Here is a 23,152-nt window from a genome sequence, read left to right on the forward strand (position 1 = left end):
AAAATTCAATTTGATTCTCTCCTCCCTATTCTTTCCCCCTCCCCTCTCCACCCTAACCTTAACCCCAGTGGACGTCTGCCCTACCTAAACTTCCTCTTGCTAGCATTTTGGTAGTGCTTTTAGGTTTGCAGAGTGGTTTTTTTTTTTCACATATATTATGTATTTCATCATCACAAGAACCCCCTGAGATAAAAGCTTTCATTTGATTCTTATTTGGGAACAATAATGCCTCTACTTCCAGGATTGTCTGGACAGTTAAAAATAATACTGACCCAAGTGTTCAACATTTCTAAAGATTTTTTTTTCTCAGAGCTGACAATTTTAAAAAAAACCATCATTTCGGATCAGAGTTTAAGGTCACCAAATGAACTCCTTCAATTATAAAAAATAAGTAGCTAAATCAGAATTATTTTGTTCAAATACAAGTATGTATAACATATGGCTCTGCAATTGAATCTAACAAGTATTTCCTGTCTGACCTTCATGTGGGACAATCAACTGTTAATTATTTTAGGATATGACATCTTACTTCCTTTATTTTGCTGAAACCAAAGAACATTCAGTAGCCAAGCTTTAGCTATAGACTTTTATTTGTAATTCAGAGGAATAAACTATCTGGCGTTAACAGGCAAGTTCATATTAAAATTTAACATTCCTGTTCTTATTCTTTGAAGTAACATTTTCAGAGTGCTTCCAAAGTGCTCTTCTTTTACACTGAAATGAAGTGATTTGGATTTGTGGTTTTGCTTCTGAGGCATTTCCAAGTGATATAATGTAGTGGAGTGATCCCTGAGTCGGTAGATCTGATTCCCCTGCTAATAAGCTATGGGCTTGGGCAAGTCACTTCACCCTTAAATTTTTATCATTTGTAACTGAGTGTTTTGGAATAGATGAAATCCAAGGTCCCTTCCAACTCTGACATTCTGTGAGTTTCTTTCTAAGAAAGTTAGAAGACTTGTTTTGCGAATGCTAAATTTTTTAAACAATTTTTAGGGGGTAGTGAATTTGAATTGTACTTCTTTTTAAGCCAGCCATCATACTGAATCTCCAATCCCTTAATCTTTTTTTAAAAAATTGAAACTAGAGACCTGGAAAGAATCTATGGAGGAAGAGTTTGGCCTGGATAGAGCAATACCTAGTGAGAAACTATTTGGGAGGGAGAGGAAGGAGATCTGGGACTGATAAATTCTGATTTTTTTCTCATGTATTCATTATCAGCCAAATTAGCCCACTTCTCCTTATATCCTGTTATGTTTTAAAAGATTTAAAAGGAGAAGGAGAGAGGAGTAAAGAGTAGCACCTTTAAGAGAAAGAGAAAGGAAATCAGAGAGGGACAGAGACATAGAGTCAGAGAAAAAGTAACAGAGACAGAAGGAGGTAGTTAGTCAGAGACAGGCAGAAAGAAAGGAAAAGAGACAAAAAGAAAGACAGAAACAGAGAGACAGAGATAGAAAGAGAAATAGACACAAAGAGATGGAGAGCAACACAGAGAGAGATGGAAAGAGAGGGAGGCAGAGGCAGAGAGTCACACAAAGACATACAGAGACAGAAGCAGAGAGACACGAAGGTAAAAAAGAGGCAGAAATAGAAACAGAGATAGAGATAAAGGAAGAAGCGGAGAGACACAGTGAATCAAACAGAAAAAGAGACCCCAAGGGACAGACAGCAGCCAGACAGAAGCAGAGCACTGAGAGAGAAGAAAGAAAAGGAAGAGACAGAGATGGAAAATAGAGGCAGAGGCAGACAGAGAAAGAGAGACAGATGCAGAGAGACAGAGATAGAAAGAAAGAGACAGAAATAGAACAGATGAAGAGACAGAAAAAAAGGGAAATAGAGACAGAGAGACACAGTGAGACAGAGAAATAGAGGCATAGAAAGAGAGGGGAACAGGCAGAGGGCCAGGAGGAGTGGGTTTTGGTGGGATTGGCAGCGTCCACAGTTCTGTATACCTTTATAGTTCATGATGCTGACGCTGATGGATGAGCAGCTCTGAACATCCTGTGAAAGACCATGGGCTTCCTTGCCTTCTGGCACAGTACTTGGCTAGGGTTTAAGGAGCTCTAGTGGACAGGAAGAGTGCTTGAAGATACTACTACTAAAACAAAGCGGGTTATTAATGGCTCTCACCAGTGAAGATGGAAAAGCTGCTCTCTGACCTGGCAGCCAAGCAGATAAACAGTTTTGTTTGTGTGCTTCTTTTGTATGTGGGTTTCACTGTTTTGTTTTTCCCCCTATCTTAGGATTTTTGGGGGACTTATTTTAGATATCAAAAGGAAAGCTCCATACTTCTGGAGTGACTTCCGAGATGCTTTCAGCCTGCAGTGCTTAGCATCGTTTCTGTTTCTCTACTGCGCGTGTATGTCTCCTGTCATCACATTTGGAGGGCTGCTGGGAGAAGCAACCGAAGGTCGTATAGTATGTGTTACCCTTTTCTCCAAACTTTAAAGTGCAGTCACTTCCTGAGATCTATAGTTAGTTGACAAAGCCTTTTCTTTGGATTCCTTTATAAAGAGACATTTGTTTGGTCCCATTTTGCATATGAGTTCATTTCATGGATAATTTAGTAAAAGAAATAATCCTAAATTAGGTCCTAATCTAATCCCAACTCTAATTCTAAACTCATCAGTAACACAAAAATCCCCTCCCCCTTTTTGCCTTTCCCTCCCATTCTTGGCATTAGGTCCACCTCCTACCAAACAGGCTCTGTCTTGAATATATCAAACTAGAGGAGCGAAAAGGTAATGGTGGGTGGAGAGGGTACTTCCCCTTACACAACAGCATCTTCTGATCAATTGCCAGCTCCCCTTCTGACCTAGGGCAAGTCTGTTGGGTCTTGTACAATAAAAGTTGCATATCTATTTATTAGATTTCTGTCTTTACAATTGATGAAATGTAATCATTTATGTATCCATACAGAGTGCAATCGAATCTCTATTTGGAGCATCTATGACTGGGATAGCATATTCGCTCTTTGGTGGACAACCTCTTACCATACTGGGCAGCACAGGACCTGTACTGGTGTTTGAAAAGATATTGTTCAAGTTTTGCAAGTAAGTATTGTGTAATCTGAGAACAAAAATCAAGCCAAAGGGAGAGGAGGGAAGATTTAATAGATTTAATTTGATTCAAAAATCAAGCCAAAGGGAGAGGAGGGGAGATTTAATAGGAGATTTAATTTGATTCATTTCATCTTCATTGTAACTCAACCAGAAAGGAACATAGGTAGCCATGAAGAGACGGGGAGCTCCCAAGAAGTTTATGTAGAACAGCATGTAATTCCTATTTAGGAACTACCTGCAGTTTTTTCTACTGAAATTCAGTTATTTATAGGCAAGGAATTAAATTCAAAGAGACAAAGGGGTTTGGACCCAATTAACCATGGTCACTGACAAGTTCATTTCTAGGAATCTAGAATGACAATCGATGTATTAAAGGATGCTGAATTTATTCTTCCTTTCTTTTCTTCCCCTAGAGAATACGAGTTGTCATACCTGTCTTTGAGAGCTAGTATTGGTCTCTGGACTGCAACCCTTTGCATCATCCTTGTGGCCACTGATGCCAGCTCTCTTGTCTGCTATATAACCCGATTTACCGAGGAAGCCTTTGCTTCTCTTATCTGCATAATTTTCATTTATGAGGCCCTAGAGAAGCTGTTTGAGCTCAGTGAGGCATATCCAATCAACATGAATAATGATTTGGAACTCCTGACACAGTATTCGTAAGTATAGAATCTTCACTTTCACTTTCAAGAGGTTTTCTTTCTTAAAAAAAAAAAAAAGATTTTCATTGTTGCCATAAGAAATATGAGGAATTGAGCAGAACAAGTACTTTCATACTGGAGGTAAATAATCTGACAATCTAGAAATGGTGAGGTATGGTCAGTTTGGAACTTTGAAATTTTATTTTCCCAGCATTTCTTAAATGGATTTATGATAAACTATATTCTTATCATAGGATCATAGATTTAGAGCTAAAATGGAACCAAGAGGTCATTGAGTTTAACATTCTTGTTTTAGAAATGAGGAAACTGAGGCCCAAAAAAGTTATATGACTCACACAGGGTGACACAGCTGGGCTATATCAGAGGTGGAGATCAGACCCAGATTTTTCTGACTCCAAGTCCAGGATGCTACTGACTCCATAATACTGAAACTATTTCTGTTTTGTTGTTGTTGTTATTTTGTTTATGTAGTGGGATTTTGTACTAAAAAGAAAAAAAATTTTCTTATGTTTCATTTGTCCTCTTTTATGTCCCTGCTGTCTTTTTTCCTGATTTTACATTGAAGCAGGAAATAGATCATTGAAAATGAAAAAATTTTAAATGTTTATGGTAATGAAGGAAAAAAGTCACAGGGCTCACTAAGAACCAGTGAACTTAAAAATATGATATAATGAAAGCAGACATAAAATAACACTGAATTTTGATTTGTTTTTTACATTTAAGAGGGATGTTTTTTCTCTTTATGTCATTTATGAAGGAAGAGCTCAAATACTAGTTCACAATAATGATGCTAAAGTGTATAATTAAGGACTGAATTAAAATTATGGGTGTCTTTGCTACTTGGGTGCCAATGATCAGGAAATTCCTTGAACCTGTATGTATATAATGGTTATAACCACTCAAATATCTGTGTTATTGGAGGATATTTTTATCAGCTTAATGAAGTTTTCATGTGGCATTTGGGTTGTTAGAACAGTTACAGTCAGTACATCAGTCACTTTTTATATAGTTTATTACATGGCTAATATATTATTATACTGAATTGATATTGCCATACTATTTGCGTGGTTTATTACCCCCATTTTTCAGAAGAAATCAAGTGGATGAAGTTCATTGAACAGCTTACATAACTAGAATTTCACTATTTTTAAATTTTGCCGAGGATAATGGGAACAGAAGAAATTTTTAAATAACATTTATTCTGATGCTTTCAACAACAACAACAACAGAATCAAGTGTTTACTTTGTGCAAGGCCATTGGGTGAAGGACAAAGATCGTGAGCATTATCTACAAGGTCCTTGAGAGCAGTTTCATTTTCATTTTTGTGTTACGGCAGCATTATTATTAAATGTTTGTTGAATTAAGTCTTTCAAGGTTTAGCATACAATTACAGGACAAATTCTATAGCTGACTTATGTAGATGTCAAAAGTGAGAGAGATATATGTAGTAACAGTCACATGGTGAGATGACTGACTTTGATGGACTTTGCTCTTCTCAGCAATACAAGGACCTAAAACAACTCCAAAAGATTCATGATGGAAAATTCCATCCACATTCAGAGAAAGAAATATGGAGTCCGAATGCAGATTGAAATATACTATTTGCTCTCTTTTTTGTTTTCTTTTGTTTTTTTCTTTCTTGTGGTCTCTTCCATTCATTCTAATTTTTCTGTGTAATATGACTAATGTGAAAATATATTTAATAAGAATGTATATGTAGAGCCTAAGTCAGATTCCATGCCATTCTGGAGTGGTGAGGAAGGAAGGGAGGTAGAAAAATTTATAGAAGTGAATGTTGAAAACTAAAAATAAAGAAAGTAACTTATTAAAAAAAAGAATTTCTCTCCCCATGTTTAGCTAAATAAAAGCTATCACACTTTGTTCAGTAAAAAAAGGTGAAAGAGATAAATGAAATCACAAAGTTTTCGAGAGAAGATGGGATTTGCATGGAGCCTTAGAGAAGGAGGGCATCTGGCCAGATATGGGAAACAGAATGACCAAAAGCACACAGGTAGAAAATAAACCATATATGGAAAGGAGAGAGAGGAAATTGGCCTAAGCAAAGCAAACATTTCAGGGAATCATAATAGCAGCAGTAGAGATTGAGGTTAAAAAAGGAGAATGAGCCAAGATGGTGGAGTAGAAGCAGAGACCTGCCTGAGCTCTCCCCTGAGCTCCTTCAAAACACCTGTAAAAAATAACTCTAAACAAATTCTAGAGCAACAGAAGCCACAAAATGACAGAGTGAAACAGATTTCCAGCCCAAGACAATCTAGAAAGCTGAAAGGAAGCGTCTATTGCACCAAGCTCAGAGCAGAGCACAGCCCAGAGTAGTTCTGGCTGGCACAGACCAGACTGGATCAGGTCTCAGGGCACTGAATCACTGGCAGTTGTAGTTTTTCCAGATGTTTCAACCCACAAACACTAAAGATAGCTTCAAAGGTCAGTGGGAAAATTCTTTCACCTAGATGAGAGAGGAAAGTGGCCCAGCCTCAGCCTCCAGGCAGCAGCAGCCACTGCTACAGCAGCCAGCTGCTTCTGGAACTCTTGGCCAAAAGATGGTGGGGGAATCAAGAAGTTAATCTTGGTTCCAGTCCTGGGTGGCAGTCCTGGGGCAAGGAGGAGCTCTGACATGGCAGAGTTGGTGGTAGCTTTGGAGAGGGAATCCTACTCACAGTTCCAGGACAGAAAGGAGTGCTTATGGTTGCTTACAGACCAGAGTGCAGGCCAGGACAGTAGTAAACACCTCTCCTTTGATCATACTACTTTGGAGGAACTGAGAATTTACAGGTTTCTAGAGATATCTATGAAAACAGCTGCACAAAACCCCTGAAACTTGGGACAGTACACTTAAAAAAGAGCTCAAAAGTCAAGTAACTGGCTGGGAAAATGACCAAAAAGGGGGCAGGGGGGAATAAGACTAGAGAAGGTTACTTTCTTGGTGAAAAGGTATTTTCTTATGATGATGAAGATCAAAGCATAAAACCAGAGGAAGATAAAAGAGTATAACTGGACGAAGACAGCAAGGTCAAGGCTCCTACATCCAAAGCCTCCAAGAAAAATATGAAATGGTCTCAAGCCATGGAAGAGCTCAAAAAGGATTTTGAAAATCAAGTAAGAGAAGTAGAGGAAAAATTGGGAAGAAAAATGAAAGTGATGCAAGAAAATCATGAAAATTGATTCAAGGACTTGCTAGAGGAGACTCAAAAAATGCTGAAGAAAATAACACCTTAAAAATAGACTAACCCAAATGGCAAAAGAAGTACAAAAAGCCAATGAGGAGAAGAAGGAGCAGAATTGATCAAATGTAAAAGTATGTACAAAAATTCACTGAAGAAAATAATTGCTTCAAAATTAGAATGGAGCACATGAAAGCTAATGATTTTATGAGAAATCAAGAAATTATGAAACAGAACCAAAAGAATGAAGATATAGAAGAGAATGTGAAATATCTCATTGGAAAAACAACTGATCTAGAAAATAGATCCAGGAGAGAGAATTTTAAAATTATTGGTCTACCTGAAAACCATAATTTAAAAAAAGAGCCTAGACATCATCTTTCAAGAAATTATCAAGGAAAATTGTCTTGATATTCTAGAACCAGAGGGGAAAATGGATGTTGAAAGAATCTACCAATCACCTCCTGAAAGAAATCCCAAAAGGAAAACTCCTAGGAATAATGTAGCCAAATTCGAGGTTTCCCAGGTCAAGGGGAAAATATTACAAGCAGCCAGAAAGAAACAATTCAAGTATTGTGGAAACACAATCAGGATGACACAGGATTTAGCAGCTTCTACACTAAGGAATCGAAGGGCTTGGAATATGATATTCCAGAGGTCAAAGGAACTAGGATTAAAACCAAGAATCACCTCTCCAGCAAAACTGAGTACAATATTTCAGGGGGAAAAAATGGAATTTCAATGAAATAGAGGACTTTCAAGCATTCTTGTTGAAAAGACAAGAGCTGAATAGAAATTTTGACTTTCAAATACAAGAATCAAGAGAAACATGAAAACATAAACAGGAAAGAGAAACCATAAGGGACTCATTAAAATTGAATTGTTTACATTCCTACATGGAAAGATATTTGTAACTCATGAGACCTTCCTCAGTATTATGGTAGTTAGAGAGAATGTGTATGTATATATATATATAAAATGTATGTACATGAAAGTATGTGTATGTATATATATATATAAAATGTATGTACATGAAAGTATGTGTATGTATGTGTATATTATGTATATGTAGGTATATGTGTATGCATGTATATGTGTGTATGTACATGTATGTATGTGTGTGTGTGTGGAGAGAGTTGTGGCACAGGATGAGTTGAATATGAAGTGAGGATACCTAAAAAATGAAATTAAATGTTGAGAGTAATGTACTGGGAGAAAGAGAAAGGAAGAGGTGGAATGTAATAAATCATCTCACATAAAAGAGGCAAGAAAGAGCTTTTACAATGGAGGGGAAGAGGAGGGAGGTGAGAGGGAATAAGTGAGGCTTACTCCCATTGAATTTGGCTTAAGGAGGGAATAACACATATCAGTTGGGTATGGAAATCTATCTTAACCTGCAAGAAGGCAGGAGAGAAGGAGATAGGAGAGGGAGGATAATAGAGGGGATGGCAGATTGGGGGAAGGGGTAATCAGAAGCAAATACTATTGTGGGGGAACAGGTCAAGGGAGAGAATTGAATAAATGGAGGACAAGACAGGATAGAGGGAAATATAGTTAGTCTTTCACAACATGACTATTATGGAAGTGTTTTGCATGACTACACATGTATGACATATCAAATTGCTTGCTTTCTCAATGAGAATGAGTAGGGAGAGAGGAAGGGAGAGAATGAGGAACTCAAAACTTTAAAAACGTATGTTAAAAATTGCTTTTGCATGCAACTGAGAAATAAGTTGTACAGGCAATGGGGTATAGAAATCTATCTTGCCCTACAGGAAAATAGAGGGGAGGAGGATGGGAGAATGGGGTGATAGAATGGATAGGAGTGGTTGGGGTACCCATTGTCCTGGGCTGGTGGGAGGGGAGAGGTGGGGAGAAAATTTGGAATTCAAAATCTTGTGGAAATGAATGTTGAAAACTGAAAATAAATAAATTATATTAAAAAAAGATGGAGTACTGTCATATTCTAAGAACCTTAAAAACCAGGAAGAGAAATTAAGATTTGCTATAGCAATAACTAGGTAGATACTAAATTTTTTTTACCAAAATGGTGATCTACCATTGGGAACCTTAGTGTTTCAGTTCTCAGAGAATTCTTTCCTCTCTCTTAGCCATACCATATCACCAGCAGAATATTGGTAGTTTTTTCACTGAGCAGTTGATGTCATCAAATGAATTATGCAATTTCCCAAAATATCAACATAATAAACGATAATGAGAACTTCACGGAGTATGAGGAAAAAGAAGATACCATTCATCCCAGCAAGAATATTACTAGTGATTTCAAACAGTTTCAATAAAGTGGTAGAAAGAGAAGCCATATTGCAGAAATAGGGGGATGAGGAGAGGTTGAGGGGAGAGAAAATGGAGTCAGTGTGTATCTAGTCTACTCATTCAAAATTTCATCAGTGAATAGAATGAAGGAAAAAAGTTGTAAGGTGGCTGAGTGGGATCATCAGAGTCAAGTGAAGTTTTGGAGATCCTTGGGTATTTTTGAAGGCAGAAATTCCCTGACATTCAGATAGAAGGGATAAGTTCATAGAGGATATGATAACTCTAGAGATAGATGTGTGTTGAAACTCTATAATGTGTACATAGTTTATGTAGTATGAAGGTTTGACTTTGGAGTAAGATCCTGTGAGTACGTCTTTACCTTCTTAACCATGTCAAACTTCAGAATCTGTGCTTTAACAACCATTTGTTTTTGTTATTATTTTCTTAAGGAGATCCCAACCTAGAAACCAACAATACCAATCTGTGGCACTGGCTATTGTCATTACCTGAGGGTGTTCAACCAGAAAGTGGTTGACAACCTTCTGTTCTTTAACTACAATACAGAGAAAGTGGCTGCCATAAAACATATGGGCAAATGAGGTGGGGTATACAGACCACCTGAAATTCCTGTGCCAGAAACAGCATGGTCTGTCTGCCTGATTGAGGAGAGTTAGCCATGGTATGTTCTGCAAAAGATAAGATGTACACTCTGCTGTAAAATTAATTTATCTACTCTAAAGACACTACAGTATTATCGATGGAGTAGCATACTGTTGTACTATATGTGGTGTTTTAGATATTTGTTCTCCTATGGGTAAGGGCAGTGTATCTCCGAGATATTAGATTGTTTTCTGTTGAGGCAGTCTGACTGCTCTCATTTTATCCTCTTTCTTACCATCATGCTCTCTTGGTGCCATTGACAAAGTTTCCTAAAACATAACCAATTGAAGTTTCTTTTTGAGAGCACCAGGATTAGGACTTCCTGCCCATTTATTTGTGCTTACCACCACTGGGTAGTTTTTGTAGCTAGTCTTTCATTGCCAGACTATGTAACCTAAGGCAGTTTTAAGTCGACAAAATGATACTACAATATAATAGGTCCTTTGAAATCTTTTCATGGACAATGGGACATAAGCTGACTACCTTTTTTCATATTCTAAATGAGAGGTGAAATTAAAGACAAATATTTCACAATATATTTCACAATAATGAAGAAAGCACAATGCAAAAAAAAAAAATATTCTGTGCTCTAGTTCATACCTTTCCTCCTAAACTTCTTTCCTTATTATGTCTCTTCAGTGGGGAAAAAAGTAGATACTCTCTTTAGGTAGCACCATTATTTAGGGTCACATATGTGATTATTCTTTGTCGTTTTGAATAAGTATATGCAAAAAAAATCACTGCAGAACCACTTACTAGATAATTATTTAAAGACTAATGTTGGAATAAAATAGGATAGAACAGGTCTTCCTGTGCTAAATATTACAGTGGATAGAGCACAGGACTTAAGAGACTGGAAAACTTGAGTTTGAATTCTCTCTGAGACAATTGTGTTATGATACTGGGCAAGTCAATAAACCTTTCCATGCCTCAGTTTCCTCATCTGTAAAATGAGATAATAATAGTACCTACCTCCCAAGATTTTGCAGAGATCAAATGAATTAATGTCCGTAAAATACTTTGCAAACCTTAAAGAACTATATAAATGTTAGCTATTATTATCTCTTTTACAATTGATACAATTATCTTAATATATGTATCTCAATATATAATTATCTTCACAATGCTTTTTTAAAAATAAGTAAAACAACAAAGTATTTTAAACTAAAAAAGATCATTTCTCCTGGAGTTCATAAAGATTGTTGTTTTGGGGATGATTCATAAAGGAGGCAAGATGCAGAATACCATAGCAAATAGACTATTGGACTTGGAATTGGGAGGACCGAAGTTCAATGCTCTCCCCCAACACTTACTAACTGTATGATTGTGGGCAAGTCACTACTTCTCTGAGTCTCGATTTCATCCAGAAAACTGCAATAATGATCCCTGTGAGACATACTGTTTTAAAAAAAGACTTAAAGAATACAGTCATTACAAACCAAAATAGATGCTGTTGAATTGTTAGGCTAGACTACCAAAAAATTCATTATCCTTTACCGAATGCTTTCTTAGTCATAAACACCTCATAGTAGTCCCTTGTAATCTGACTTCCATTTTTATGACTCTACTGAAACTACTCTCTTAATGATCACCACTGACTTCTTAATTGCCATATTCAGTGGTATTTTCAGTCCTCGTCCTCCTTGACCTCTCTGCAGCTTTTAACATGATTCATTATCTCCAACTGGGTATTTTGTCCTCCATCACCTTCAGAAACACTACATTATCCTGATTCTCTTCCTTTGTGTTTCTTTCTTCTTTAATGATTCTTCATCCTTTTTCTGACCACATCATATGACTGTTGTGCTTTGGTCTGTCCTTAGTCATCTCCCATATTCATCCCTTTAAAAATCTCATCTAGTTTCAGAACTTCAGCTATTCCTTTTATGTAGCTGACTGTCATAGAGAGATGAACAATAAATATATACATGCACATGTAGGTGATAAATAGATGCATAGATTATAGTTATATACATATATAGATGATTGATATATAGATATATACATAGATATAAATGCATACAGAGATTATAGATATACAAATGATATATAATCCATACACAGATGATAGATGATTGATAGATACATATATATACATAAATGGTAGATGGATAAAAACATATATACAGAGATAATACACAGATGATAGAAACATAAATGATGAATGATAGATACATATATACATAGATGATTGATAGATGCATACATATATAGATGATGGATAGAAATATACATACGTACATAGAGGATAGATACATACATAGATGATAAAAAGGAAGGAAGGAAGCAAGGAAGGAAGGAAGATAGTACCAAGATCTCCTCTGAGGACTCTGGTTCTCTTGATGTCCTCAGAGAGTCAAATCTATATCTTCATTTGCTAAAAGGCCATCTAAACTTAGATTATGACCAGCACCAAAAACTCAGTAGTCCAAAAATTGAGCTTATATGCTTTCCCCTTAGCCCTCCTCTTCTTTCTGACTTAATTATTTCTGTCTGAGGTATCTGGTCTTCCAAGTTAGTAATTCTGGGGTTATCTTTGAGTCTTTCCTTCTCCTTCACTTATCATATCTGATCAGTTACTGTGTTCTCTTGATTCTACTTCTCCATCTTTCACATTCATTCTCTCCTCTCTATTTCTAATATTTCCACCATTCTATTAAACTTGATTAGCAACCATTTAGACTATTGCAATAATTTCCAAACAAACATTCCATCTTCACTATCTCCCCATCTCTCCAATCCATTTTTTGTATGGCAGACAGAATAATCTTTGTTATGAATATATCTGATCATTACTCTTCTGCACAAAAATCTTCAGTGGCCTCTCATCCCATACCAAATAAAGATTTTATATATATTATATGTGTGTATATGCACACATATATTATATATAATGTATACATATATTATATATATTATATTATATCACAATATACCTGACATTTAAGACCCTCCATAGCCTAGCCCCAACATACCTTTCCAACTCTAAACTGGTGTGACTTTATAATCCTATAAATACCGAACTCATTGTCCTTTGTTTTTTAGGACTCCAGTGTTTAAGGAACTTACCATTTCTGAAGCTCCTTCCTCAGTTCTCCTTCCTACACTGGGCTGCTATGTATTCCAGTCTCAATTCTCCTCTTACTAACCTCTCATCTAACATGTCATTAAGAAAAATTTCTACACTGTGAGAGTTGTGAAATACTGGGACACATTACCAAAGGAAGTTATAAAGCCTTTTTTTACAAGACTATTTTTATTAATAGGAAGAAATTTTTAACATTTCACATTTACATAGCAATTTCCTATTATAAAGCACTTTTACAAACATAATATAGATAGATAGATAGATAGATAGATAGATAGATAGATAGATAGATAGATAGATAGATAGATAGACAGACAGACAAAGATGGACGGGCGGATGGATGGATGGATAGATGGATGGATGGATGGATGGATGGATGGATAGATAGTTACACTGCTATAATTATCCCCATTTTAAAGATGAGGAACTGAGGTTCAGAGAGTTCAGGATCACACAGTAAGTGTCAGAAGTAGAATTGAAACCCAATTCTTCCTGATCACCACCAGATATGAGAGTAACAGAGCTGGCCTGGGAGGGATCTTGGAAGCCATGTAATCTTGCCTCATTTTACAAAATCCAGTACACTGTAATACTTCTTTCTGGAGGCAATGAAATGGAATGGATTGCCACTTGAGGTCCCTTTAATTACTGCCTGTAGTTTCTCTAGAGAGAGCCTAGCAATTTCAGCTGCTGAAACGTTACTAAAAATAGGATCAAATTTCCCCATGGTCCTCAATTTAGAGAAGTAGACATCTTCAAAGTAATCTGATATGTATGAAAGTACTTTATATTAATGGAAACCCTGTAAGACCAGTAATATAGACACCATTTTACAGATGAGAAAAACAAAGCAGTGAGATTAAATAACGTATCCCAAAATCACAAAACCAATCAATAATATAGCTAAAATTGAAACCTAAGTTTTCTGTGCTGGTAGAATTAAGCTCTTTCCACTTAATCATGTTATTCGACCTACTGCCTGTCCCAGACTAACTGTGGAGCACACTAGTAAAAAATGATCCTGCTGCCCTGGATACATTTATACCAGTCTGTTTGACCCCTCCTAGGCATTTTGTAATTTACGTTATGGTTATTTGAATATATACCCCCATTAGATGGTATATCTAATAGCTTCTTAGAGGAAGAACTATGTGTCCTTTAGTTTCACATCTCTTTCAGCACTTAGCACTATGTCTGGTATCAGTAGACATTTAAGAAAAAAAATGTTATTGTTGTTTTTACAAACAAATAGTATTGGCATATATGATCTTCTACAGTCCTACAGGTGTGAGTACGTTGTGAATCCTTTGGTAAGTTTTATGGCCTTTTCTTTTCCCACTGTGTGATCTCAAAAAAATTTCATAGCTTTCCTCCCTTTGGTTCTTTCTTTGCAAGGTGCTGATGGAAATTCCCCAAATTCCCAAACTTGGCACAACGTTGTAACTGACAGTACTGTCAGTTTCTTTGGGATGCTTTGGAATGCTAAGGGAATGAGGGAGAGTATTTATTACTAATAAGTTCCCTTAGGGAGAAAAATTCTCTTTAATGGTGAGAATCAAACTGCTAACTGTGTTGAACATCAGCTTTCTTAGACAGTTGTAGAACCAACCATTATTCACTTAGCTCAGCATATATTTTTCTGCTTATGTATGCAAGCCTCCAAAGTTACTAAGTATTCAATCGTAAAAGTAGATTATCTGGAAAGGCTTAACAAAAAAGGAAACACTTAAAAGAGAAATATAGCCTGGAAATAGAAGAAATTCACTTTGCAAAGACTTTCCCATATCAAAATAAATCCTCACCCCCAACCAATAAAACATACAACATAAAACCCAAACCACCTTCTAGAACACTCTTCTCCCTCAGTACCACAGATAGTTAGAAGCAGCATGCTAATAGATCATGCATGTACTTCTTTAATGCTCACAAACTTCTTGCCCACAAATAGATGTTGTTCATAAGATCTTGGAATTTATAATTTAGGTGCTTCTCTGCCTATCTGAGAAGAGGCACATAACCCCTGCCATATGGCTTCTGTTTCCTCTAACGTGGCTTGCCGAGGACAGAATGGCCATGGGAGAGCATATGTCCTTTGTGTCCTTATGGCCTTTCCATTATTTCCATTTTAGCCAGGTCACTTGTAATTACCTTCTTCCTTGCCAGAAACCAATCCCTCCCTCCTCTGAGGGCCAAGAGCATCTACTTTATTCCTAGTTATCCCTGATTGGTTGGTTGCTTGGAGGATGCCACTTAAAAAAGAATTTGTTGTCAGACTATTAAACGTCATTACAATTAATTAACCTTACTTAGCAGCTAGTTTTAATTTGAAAAAAAAATTATTGATATAATTGTTTTTCTGTTACTTCCACTTTCTAATACATTTATCCCTCTCCTCATCATTCCCCCAGGGAAGCATTCCTTATAATAAAGAATTTTAAAGGGAAAAAATAGTTTACAACTCTTTGCATTTTAATATAGTTTCACTGCATAAATAAAATGCAGCAGTAACTTTTCAGCCACATCCTCTAGGTCTCTCTCAGGATATTTTGACTGTTCGTCCCCATTTATCTTTCCTTTCACGTGGTCACAGATGGTAGGTACTCTTTTTCTGGTCCTGCTTTCTTTGATGTGCATTATTTCATAAAAGTCTTCCCAGATGTCCTTATATTTCTCATACTTGTAGATCTTAATTGTATTCAATGACCTTAGCGTAACACAGTTTATTGAATCATTCCCATATTGTAGATAAATTTAAGTTGTTTTCAGGTTTGGAATGGAGTTTTTCTTTGGCAGGGGGGAGATTTCAAATGGTGCTACTATGAAAAATTTTGGAAAGATGATTCTTTTAAAAACATAACCCAGGTATATTCTTAACAGTAGAGTGACTGGGACAAAGGGTCTGATTGTTTTAGTAGCGTTTACGTTGTGCTGAGTGAAGTAAGCAGGAATTGGAAAATGATAGGCACAGTGACCTCAGCAATGTACATGGAAAGAACAGAAAGAAAATAATGAAACTCTAATTGTAATGAGCAACTTTGGCCCTAAAGAAGGACAGAAAAAAATGTCAAAACCTTGCTTGTAGAAGTGGGGGACTATGGCTATGGAAAATTGTATATGCTCTCAGGCACAAATTGATGTAATTGGTTTTCTGAACTCTTTTTTCTCTTTAAAAAAATCTTTGTTACTTAGGATGGCTTAGTTTGTGTAGGGGAGGAGGAGAGTGATATATTTGGAAATGGTAGTGAAGAAATAAAATATCAATAGGATAATTTTTTTGATTATATGGAAAAACTAAAAACAGATGAGCAAAAACACCTTATGCTGTATGCTGCCAGATTGCATTACAGAAAAATTCAATAAATGTGCAGTTACAAAAGCAATGAATAATGGACCTGTTTATCTGTAACCTCACCTACTTTAAGTTTCATTGGTTTTAATTATTTTGACCAGTTTTATGAATGTTAAGGTGGCACCTCCAAGTTGTTTTAACTTACTTCTCTTTGAAGTTAAGTTGAACATTTTTCAAATGATTATTAATAATTTGCATTTTCCCTTTTAAAATTTTTTGTTGAATATACTTTGATCACTTTGGATTGAATTAGGAATGAAGTTTATAGACTTTTAGTAGTTCCTTATGCATTTTAGATGTCACCTTTTTATCGATGGCATCTGTTTGCCACAAATGTTTTCCCCATCAGTTTTTCTTTTTTAACATTTCATTGTATGTAATTTTATTGTACAGGAATTTTTATTTTAATATAACCAAACTCATTTATCTTGTTCCTAGTAATTCTTTTTACTTGTTTAAGAGGAGGAAGAATGCATTTCTTCTCCAGAGTTGCAGATAAGTGCATTATGACATATTCTCTCGTCTTTTTATAGTTTTATTTTTATGTTCAAATCTGTTATTCATTGAGGTATATGGAATGGGATGTGCTACACCTTTTAAGGGACAAATCAGATTTTGACAGGTTATTTTTATTTCCACATACATCCTTCTCCTCTCCCTCATTTAGGAAACCATCCTTTGGAGCAAAGTTGTTTTTTTGTTGTTGTTGTTTTTAAGAGGAAAATAGAGTTCAGAAAACCAATTAATACATCAACTCTAACCCCATTAAGAGTCCAGTTACATCGACTATTTCACTCCGCTCCCCCACACACACACACTTCCCACATACTTTTCATGACCTTATTTCTGGCCAGAATTAAGTTGGGGAATAATGAATTATTGCTTCCTTTTCCAAGTGCTTGATTCCTCCAATAAGGAGTATCCAAAATTTACCAAGGGTAGTTAATCAAGTAGGATCCTAACATATCTTCAGAATCACATCACATGGGTAGTCACCTCTGGGAGAAGGAGAAGGAGCCTTGGCTAGAGATGAGTTATGCTATATCATGTTAGAGTTCTGCATCTATTCTCCTTTAAGGAAATCTAGCAGTTACTTTGCTTAATAATGGAAAGTATCTTTATAGCACTTTAAGGTTTACAAAGCACTTTACATGTGTTACTCTATTTGGTCTTCACAACAGCCCTGTGAGGGAAGTATTATTATTATTATTAATCAGTATTATTATCCTTATTTTATAAATGAGGAAACTGGAGCCAACAGAGGTTAAATGGCTTGTCCTGAGTAACATGGCAAATAAATATCTCAGATAGGTTTTGAACTCAGATCTTTTTTTATTTCAAGTCCAATACTCTCTCCACCATAATACCTAGCTTGAAAGAATGCGCACCAACATAAAGAATCAGATTACCTGGATTCTAATTCTGGCTCTGCCATAGCTTTGCAAATGAATTTGAGTAAATCAGTTAATACTGGCTTAGCCCAAAAGAGTGAGTTTAATTGTAGGAAGTTTAGATCCAATGCAGAACAGAAGGTACTAGTGTCCAAGTCACATTCCAGAGAACCTGCCTTGGTTTTACACGTGAAAACAAAGGCACCGGCCAATTTTCAGGAGCTGGGGAGGACAAAATATATTTTGAGAATGGTGGTCTTCTTTCAGTATAGGAATTCTGATACCTCAGGTTATTTGTGCGTTCCATTTCTATTGATTTTTCTTGTACAGCACGTCTCCATGTTTTCCCATTTCTGTAATTCCTTAATGGAAACCCTTCACAAGCATGTCACAGCAAGCATTAGGAACAGTTAAGCAGTCATTGCATCTTAGTGTGGGAGGGAGCTGCTGGGGACCATTATCAAAGTGTTACAAAACTAATTGGGACTTTATCACAGGCTGGGGGACAATTGCACGTTTTTGAGAAGAACTGAATATAAGATATATTGGAAATGATCCCAGGAAGCCCATCAAGAAGCAATAGTCTAAACATGAAATGATTAAGGTCTGAAATTGTACTCTCATTAGTAAAATGGAAAGAAAAGATGTGTGTGTGTGTATATTTATGTATGTATATATAAAAAGCCTTTCACAGTCCTTACTTCCTTTCCTCTGAGATTATCTCCAATTTATCCTATATGTGTTATTTGTACATAATTGTTTGACATCCCCCCCCCCATTAGACGGTTAGCTCCTTGAGGGCTCCTTGAGAGGTCCTAGGGTTTTCTTTTTGTTGTTGCTGTTGTTTGGTTTTGATTGTTTGTTGGATTTTTGCCTTTCTGTCCTCAGCACTTAGCAGAGTATTTGGCATATAGTAGGCACTTAATAAATTTTAATTAACTTTACATAAGAAGTATTGGCAGATGTAGAGAGGAAAATATCAGAAGCTCCACTTCATTAGATGTTCCTTGAAGGCAGGGACTGTGTCCTCTATTTGTTTTATTCCTTACCGTACCTACTACAGTGCTGTGCAGATGAGTGTGCTTAAAATTATTCTAGAATGAATGGCTAGATAGCTAGATGGGTGGATGGATAGAGAGACAGGTGAATAAGGAGAGAGGTTAGAATTGAGCATGATTACCAAATGGCGAATCTGGAGGATCAAGAAAATAATGATGTCTCCAATGGTCATGAAATTTGGAAAAGAAACTGAAGGTAAGACAACTCTTTCTAATAAATTTAATACATAGTGGTGCTAGTAGTAGGGATATTCTGCTGCCATGTTGTGAGAATTTGGAAAAAGGCATTTTCTTTTTGCATGTTATAGTCTGTATTTGAAGATTATAAGAGGTGATACTCAAATGGAGGACTATAGCATGCATCTGTGCCACCATGTTTGCCCTGGAAACATCCATTTAAAACTCCATAAATTGGAAAACTCTCTGCTTTGGCCTTTACCATAAATTCAATTCCTTTTGAATTTGCAATTAATGTTATGAACCATTGTAGCCCAAACAGGGAAAAATTGTTTTTGCCCTCTCTTTCCTGGTTGGTGTGGGGAAGGTCAATATAGCAATTCTATTTAAGGAGGCACAAAGCCACTTCATCTGATGGAAGGGCTTGGAAGTAAAGAAAGAGGAGAGGAAAGGAGGAGTTTGAGGGGAAGGAGAGGCAAAGGAATTCTAAGACTAGGCTAATGAGTTGAGACCTGACTTCCTAGGAACCATTCTTCTTTGCCAACTTAAATATCCAGTGTGTCACAGTTTTTCAAGGAAAAGAATATGGTAGTATAAGAGAGAAAAGTCTGAAAACCAGTCCTATAAGCATTTGGACTTCAAGGGACCATGCTTGATTTCTTTCCATGGTGTATGCACATATGGACACTTTAGAAAACCATTTTTTGATAATGAGACTAACAGTGATAACCAAACCATGATAGAAGGATTTTTTGACCTGTTCTAACACCATACTTAATGTAGAATACTAAAGTGACTATTTTTATCACAAAAGAGGCTTTGAAAAAGGTTCCAGAGGAACTGTTCACCCAGAACAGGAAGATTCTTATAATAGCCACAAAGGCAAAAGGAGAACATCCTGTCATCCAGGACTAAAGCCAGTGATAAAGGCACATTGACACTAGTTCTACTCAATTTTCTCTTCCAGTGAAGACAACAATGGGCCTTTCCCTAATAGGAGGATTCATCTCCTCCATTAGGTCCTGAAATAAAACCAATGACTTCCTAGACCAGGACTTTTAATTAAGATGCTTACCTAATCACCCTGTAGCCATTTGTGCAATCAAGATGGCTGTGTGCTAAGGCACTGGCTTTTCTCCAGACAGTAATGAATAGTGGGGCTTCTGTTTGGCAGATCTTGCATCAAGAAGAATAAAATCACAGTACCACAATACACAAATTATGGGTGTCTTTTGGTGTTGTTTTAAAATTTGGCCAGCAAAGTAATGCTATGTCTTGGGTAAAGATGGGCCAGCTATTCCATTCCAGTTACATTAGTGGCAGGCATTACTTTATCATTGGTAGCACATAAGACAGTATTCAAACTGGAGCTAACAGTAAACACTCTGTCCCAGCTCAACTCTTATCACTCTTATTTTAATTCTGCCTCTTTTATTTAATTTTGGACAGAACACAATAACATAGATGGAAGTGCAGGGAAGAGGGACTTTATCTCATTTTATTACCTACCTCTGAAGCTAGGTTATCTTCAATTAACAGCTTAGGACACTCAATCTCAAAAAGGCAGTGGCCTTTCCTGAAACCATTATGGGCACATAGCCATTGGCTAAGCTTTGGAAAAGATTGGCTCATAGCCATTTTTCAAAGTTCTTATGTAACACTACAGCCTAGAAATCTCCTCTAGGAGAGAGAAAATCTATCATCTGTGTAGTTGCAGGAAAGAACAACAATGTGGATGGTTTTGTTAGAGATCTGTTACCATGAACACTGCGTCTAAATCACCCTCTGAGGACAGTTCATCTATGCCAAACACCAAATCAAAGTCTAGGAAGGGTTCGATGACTCTCCCAAGCTTCCCATCTTAGACCCAGGATTTTGAGCTTTGAAAGGCAGAAGAAAAGGAGGGGTCCTCTACACAGTACTCTGCAAAGGGACATGGAAATTAAACCTGCACAAAGAAGAATAGGAGTACATTGGTCATGGATTCTAGTCTAACTGGAAAAAACATGCAGTGATTTTTATGGATGATGTACTTTTGCACGTTAGTACTTTGGATGTTATAAATGTGAAGATTCACTCCACTGACACAATAGAGTTAGGGAATGAAGGTTCAAATAATGCTTCGCTGTTTACCTATGTGACCTTAGGCAAGTCATTTAACCTCAGTATTCCTCATCTGTAAAATAAAGGTGTCACACTGGATCTCTAAATTCCCTTCTAGCTCTAAATCTATAATTATGCAATTCAAACTCAATATTTATAGTGGGGGGAAAAAGATGTAGCATCCTGAAGCCAATCTGGTGATGGCTATCCCTAAGTGTCTTTCTCAAACAATGATATCAGCTAGTGTTTATATATCACTTTAGAATTTGTGAAGTGCTTTCCATACACTATCTCATTTGGTATTCACAACAATCATGTAAGGAAGGTGCTATTATTAAGATTTTTGCAGCTAAAGAAACTGAGGCTGAGAGAGGCGAAGGAACTTGCTCAGAATCTCACAGCTATTAAGTCAGTAGAGGCAACTAAGAGACAAAATGTTGAACTTGAAATCTGGAAGACCTGAGTCTGAATCCTGCGTCAGGTACTAGAAATAACCATTGTATATCCCTTTGAAAACCTTAAAGCACTCTATCAGTTATAGCTATTATAATAATGATTATTGTCATTATTATAGGTAACATTGATATATTTCTTACTATGAGCCAGCACTGTGTTAAGTGCTTTACAATCAGAAGGTGACCAAGGCAACATTAGATGTAAGGACTTGTACTCTTGAGTTCAGTACTCTGAATCCAATATCCTGGCCGTTCTTCCCCCCTGAAACATATAGGTCAATACTTCAAGCCTCTCTATCTACAGAGAACCTGCCAGTACTTTCACTCTGCTAGCAAAGACTTAGAAAACCCAGAGTCATCAGCATACAGATCTGGCTTCAGGCACTTACTAACTGTGTGACCCTAGCCAAGTCACTTAACCTCCATCTACTTCAGTTTCTTGATTGTGAAATGGAGGTAATAATACAAGGCTGTTGTGAGGATCAAAAGAAATAATATTTGTAAATGATAGTAAACAATAAATGCTTGTTCCCTTTCACTATTGAATGCAAGAGAGGATGATATCAGATCTGAGCTTTAAGAAAATCACAGAGGATAGACTGGAGAGGGGAGGGACTTGAGGCAAAGAGATCTATTAGTAGACTATTGAAATAGTCTAGATGAGAGTGAGAGGTGAGGAGGGTTTTTATTAGGATTGTAGCTGTTTCAGCAGAGATAACAGGATATATTCAGGAAGTGTTAGGAAGGTAGAAATAATGATATGTGACTGTTGGATAAATGGGATAAGGGAAAGTGAAGAATGTAGGATGACACAGAAATTGGGAGTCTGGATGACTGGGAGGATTGTTGAGACCCTGACAAAAATAGAAAAGTTGTGAAGAGCAGAATATTTAGGAAGAAAAGATAATAAGTTCTTAAATGAATATTTTGAGTTTGAAATGTCTGCAAGATATCCAGCTCGAGATCTCTAAAGGGCAATCAGTGATGTGTGACTGAAACTCAAGAGAGAGACAAAGACTGGATGTATGGATCTGGGAATCATTACCAACTCACGGGAGCTGATATCACCAAGTGCAATAGTATAGGAAAAAAAGAGAAGAGGGTTCAGAACAGACCCCAGGAGAAAACCCACAGCTAGTAGGAGTGACCTAGAGGAAGATCCAACAAAGGAAACTGACAAAGAGCCAACCAGTAGGAAGAGAACTCAGAGAGCAGCAGCATGAAAGCCTAAAGAGGAGAGAGTATCCAAGAAGAAAAGGTGGTCAGCAAGATCAAATCCTACAGAGAGATCAGGAAAGAGGAGTTAGTTGATTTGACAGTGAAGGGACCATTCATGACTGGAGAAAGCAACTTCAGTGAAATAAAGAGATCAGATTGTAGAGAGTTTAGAACAGAAGGCTAAGAGAAGGCAGGGACACCTACTATAAAAGGATTTCTCAAGGAATTTAGCCAAAAGGGGAAGGGGAAGGAGAGATGTCTGATGGTAGCTAGTGGGGATGGTTGGATCTGGCAGTTCCTTTTATGGACAAGGGAGGCATGAGTGTGTTTGGAGGTAGTATCTAAGGAGCCAGTGGATAGAAAAAGACTAAGGTTAACAGGGAGGAAGCTAGTAGGGCAGTCTTCTAAAGAAGATGGGACGGGATGTGGGCAAGTCTTCATGTAGAGGGGGTTCATTTTGCTTAGAACACTGCATTGT

General features: G+C 36.8%; 1 protein-coding gene across 2 annotated transcripts in view; it reads left to right on the forward strand.

Annotated features, from left to right (window-relative positions):
- The window catches only part of SLC4A10 (solute carrier family 4 member 10), a 162,935-nt gene that overhangs the window by 84,490 nt on the left and 55,293 nt on the right, over positions 1-23,152 (forward strand). For both annotated transcript variants that reach the window (XM_072612157.1, XM_072612158.1), the window contains 3 exons: positions 2,241-2,415; positions 2,917-3,050; positions 3,473-3,718. In XM_072612157.1, the coding sequence (XP_072468258.1) occupies positions 2,241-2,415; positions 2,917-3,050; positions 3,473-3,718 (555 nt within the window). The remainder of the gene's footprint in view (positions 1-2,240; positions 2,416-2,916; positions 3,051-3,472; positions 3,719-23,152) is intronic.

The sequence above is a fragment of the Notamacropus eugenii genome, chromosome 5 (genome assembly GCF_028372415.1).
Source record: "Notamacropus eugenii isolate mMacEug1 chromosome 5, mMacEug1.pri_v2, whole genome shotgun sequence".
In the NCBI taxonomy this organism is placed as follows: domain Eukaryota; kingdom Metazoa; phylum Chordata; class Mammalia; order Diprotodontia; family Macropodidae; genus Notamacropus; species Notamacropus eugenii.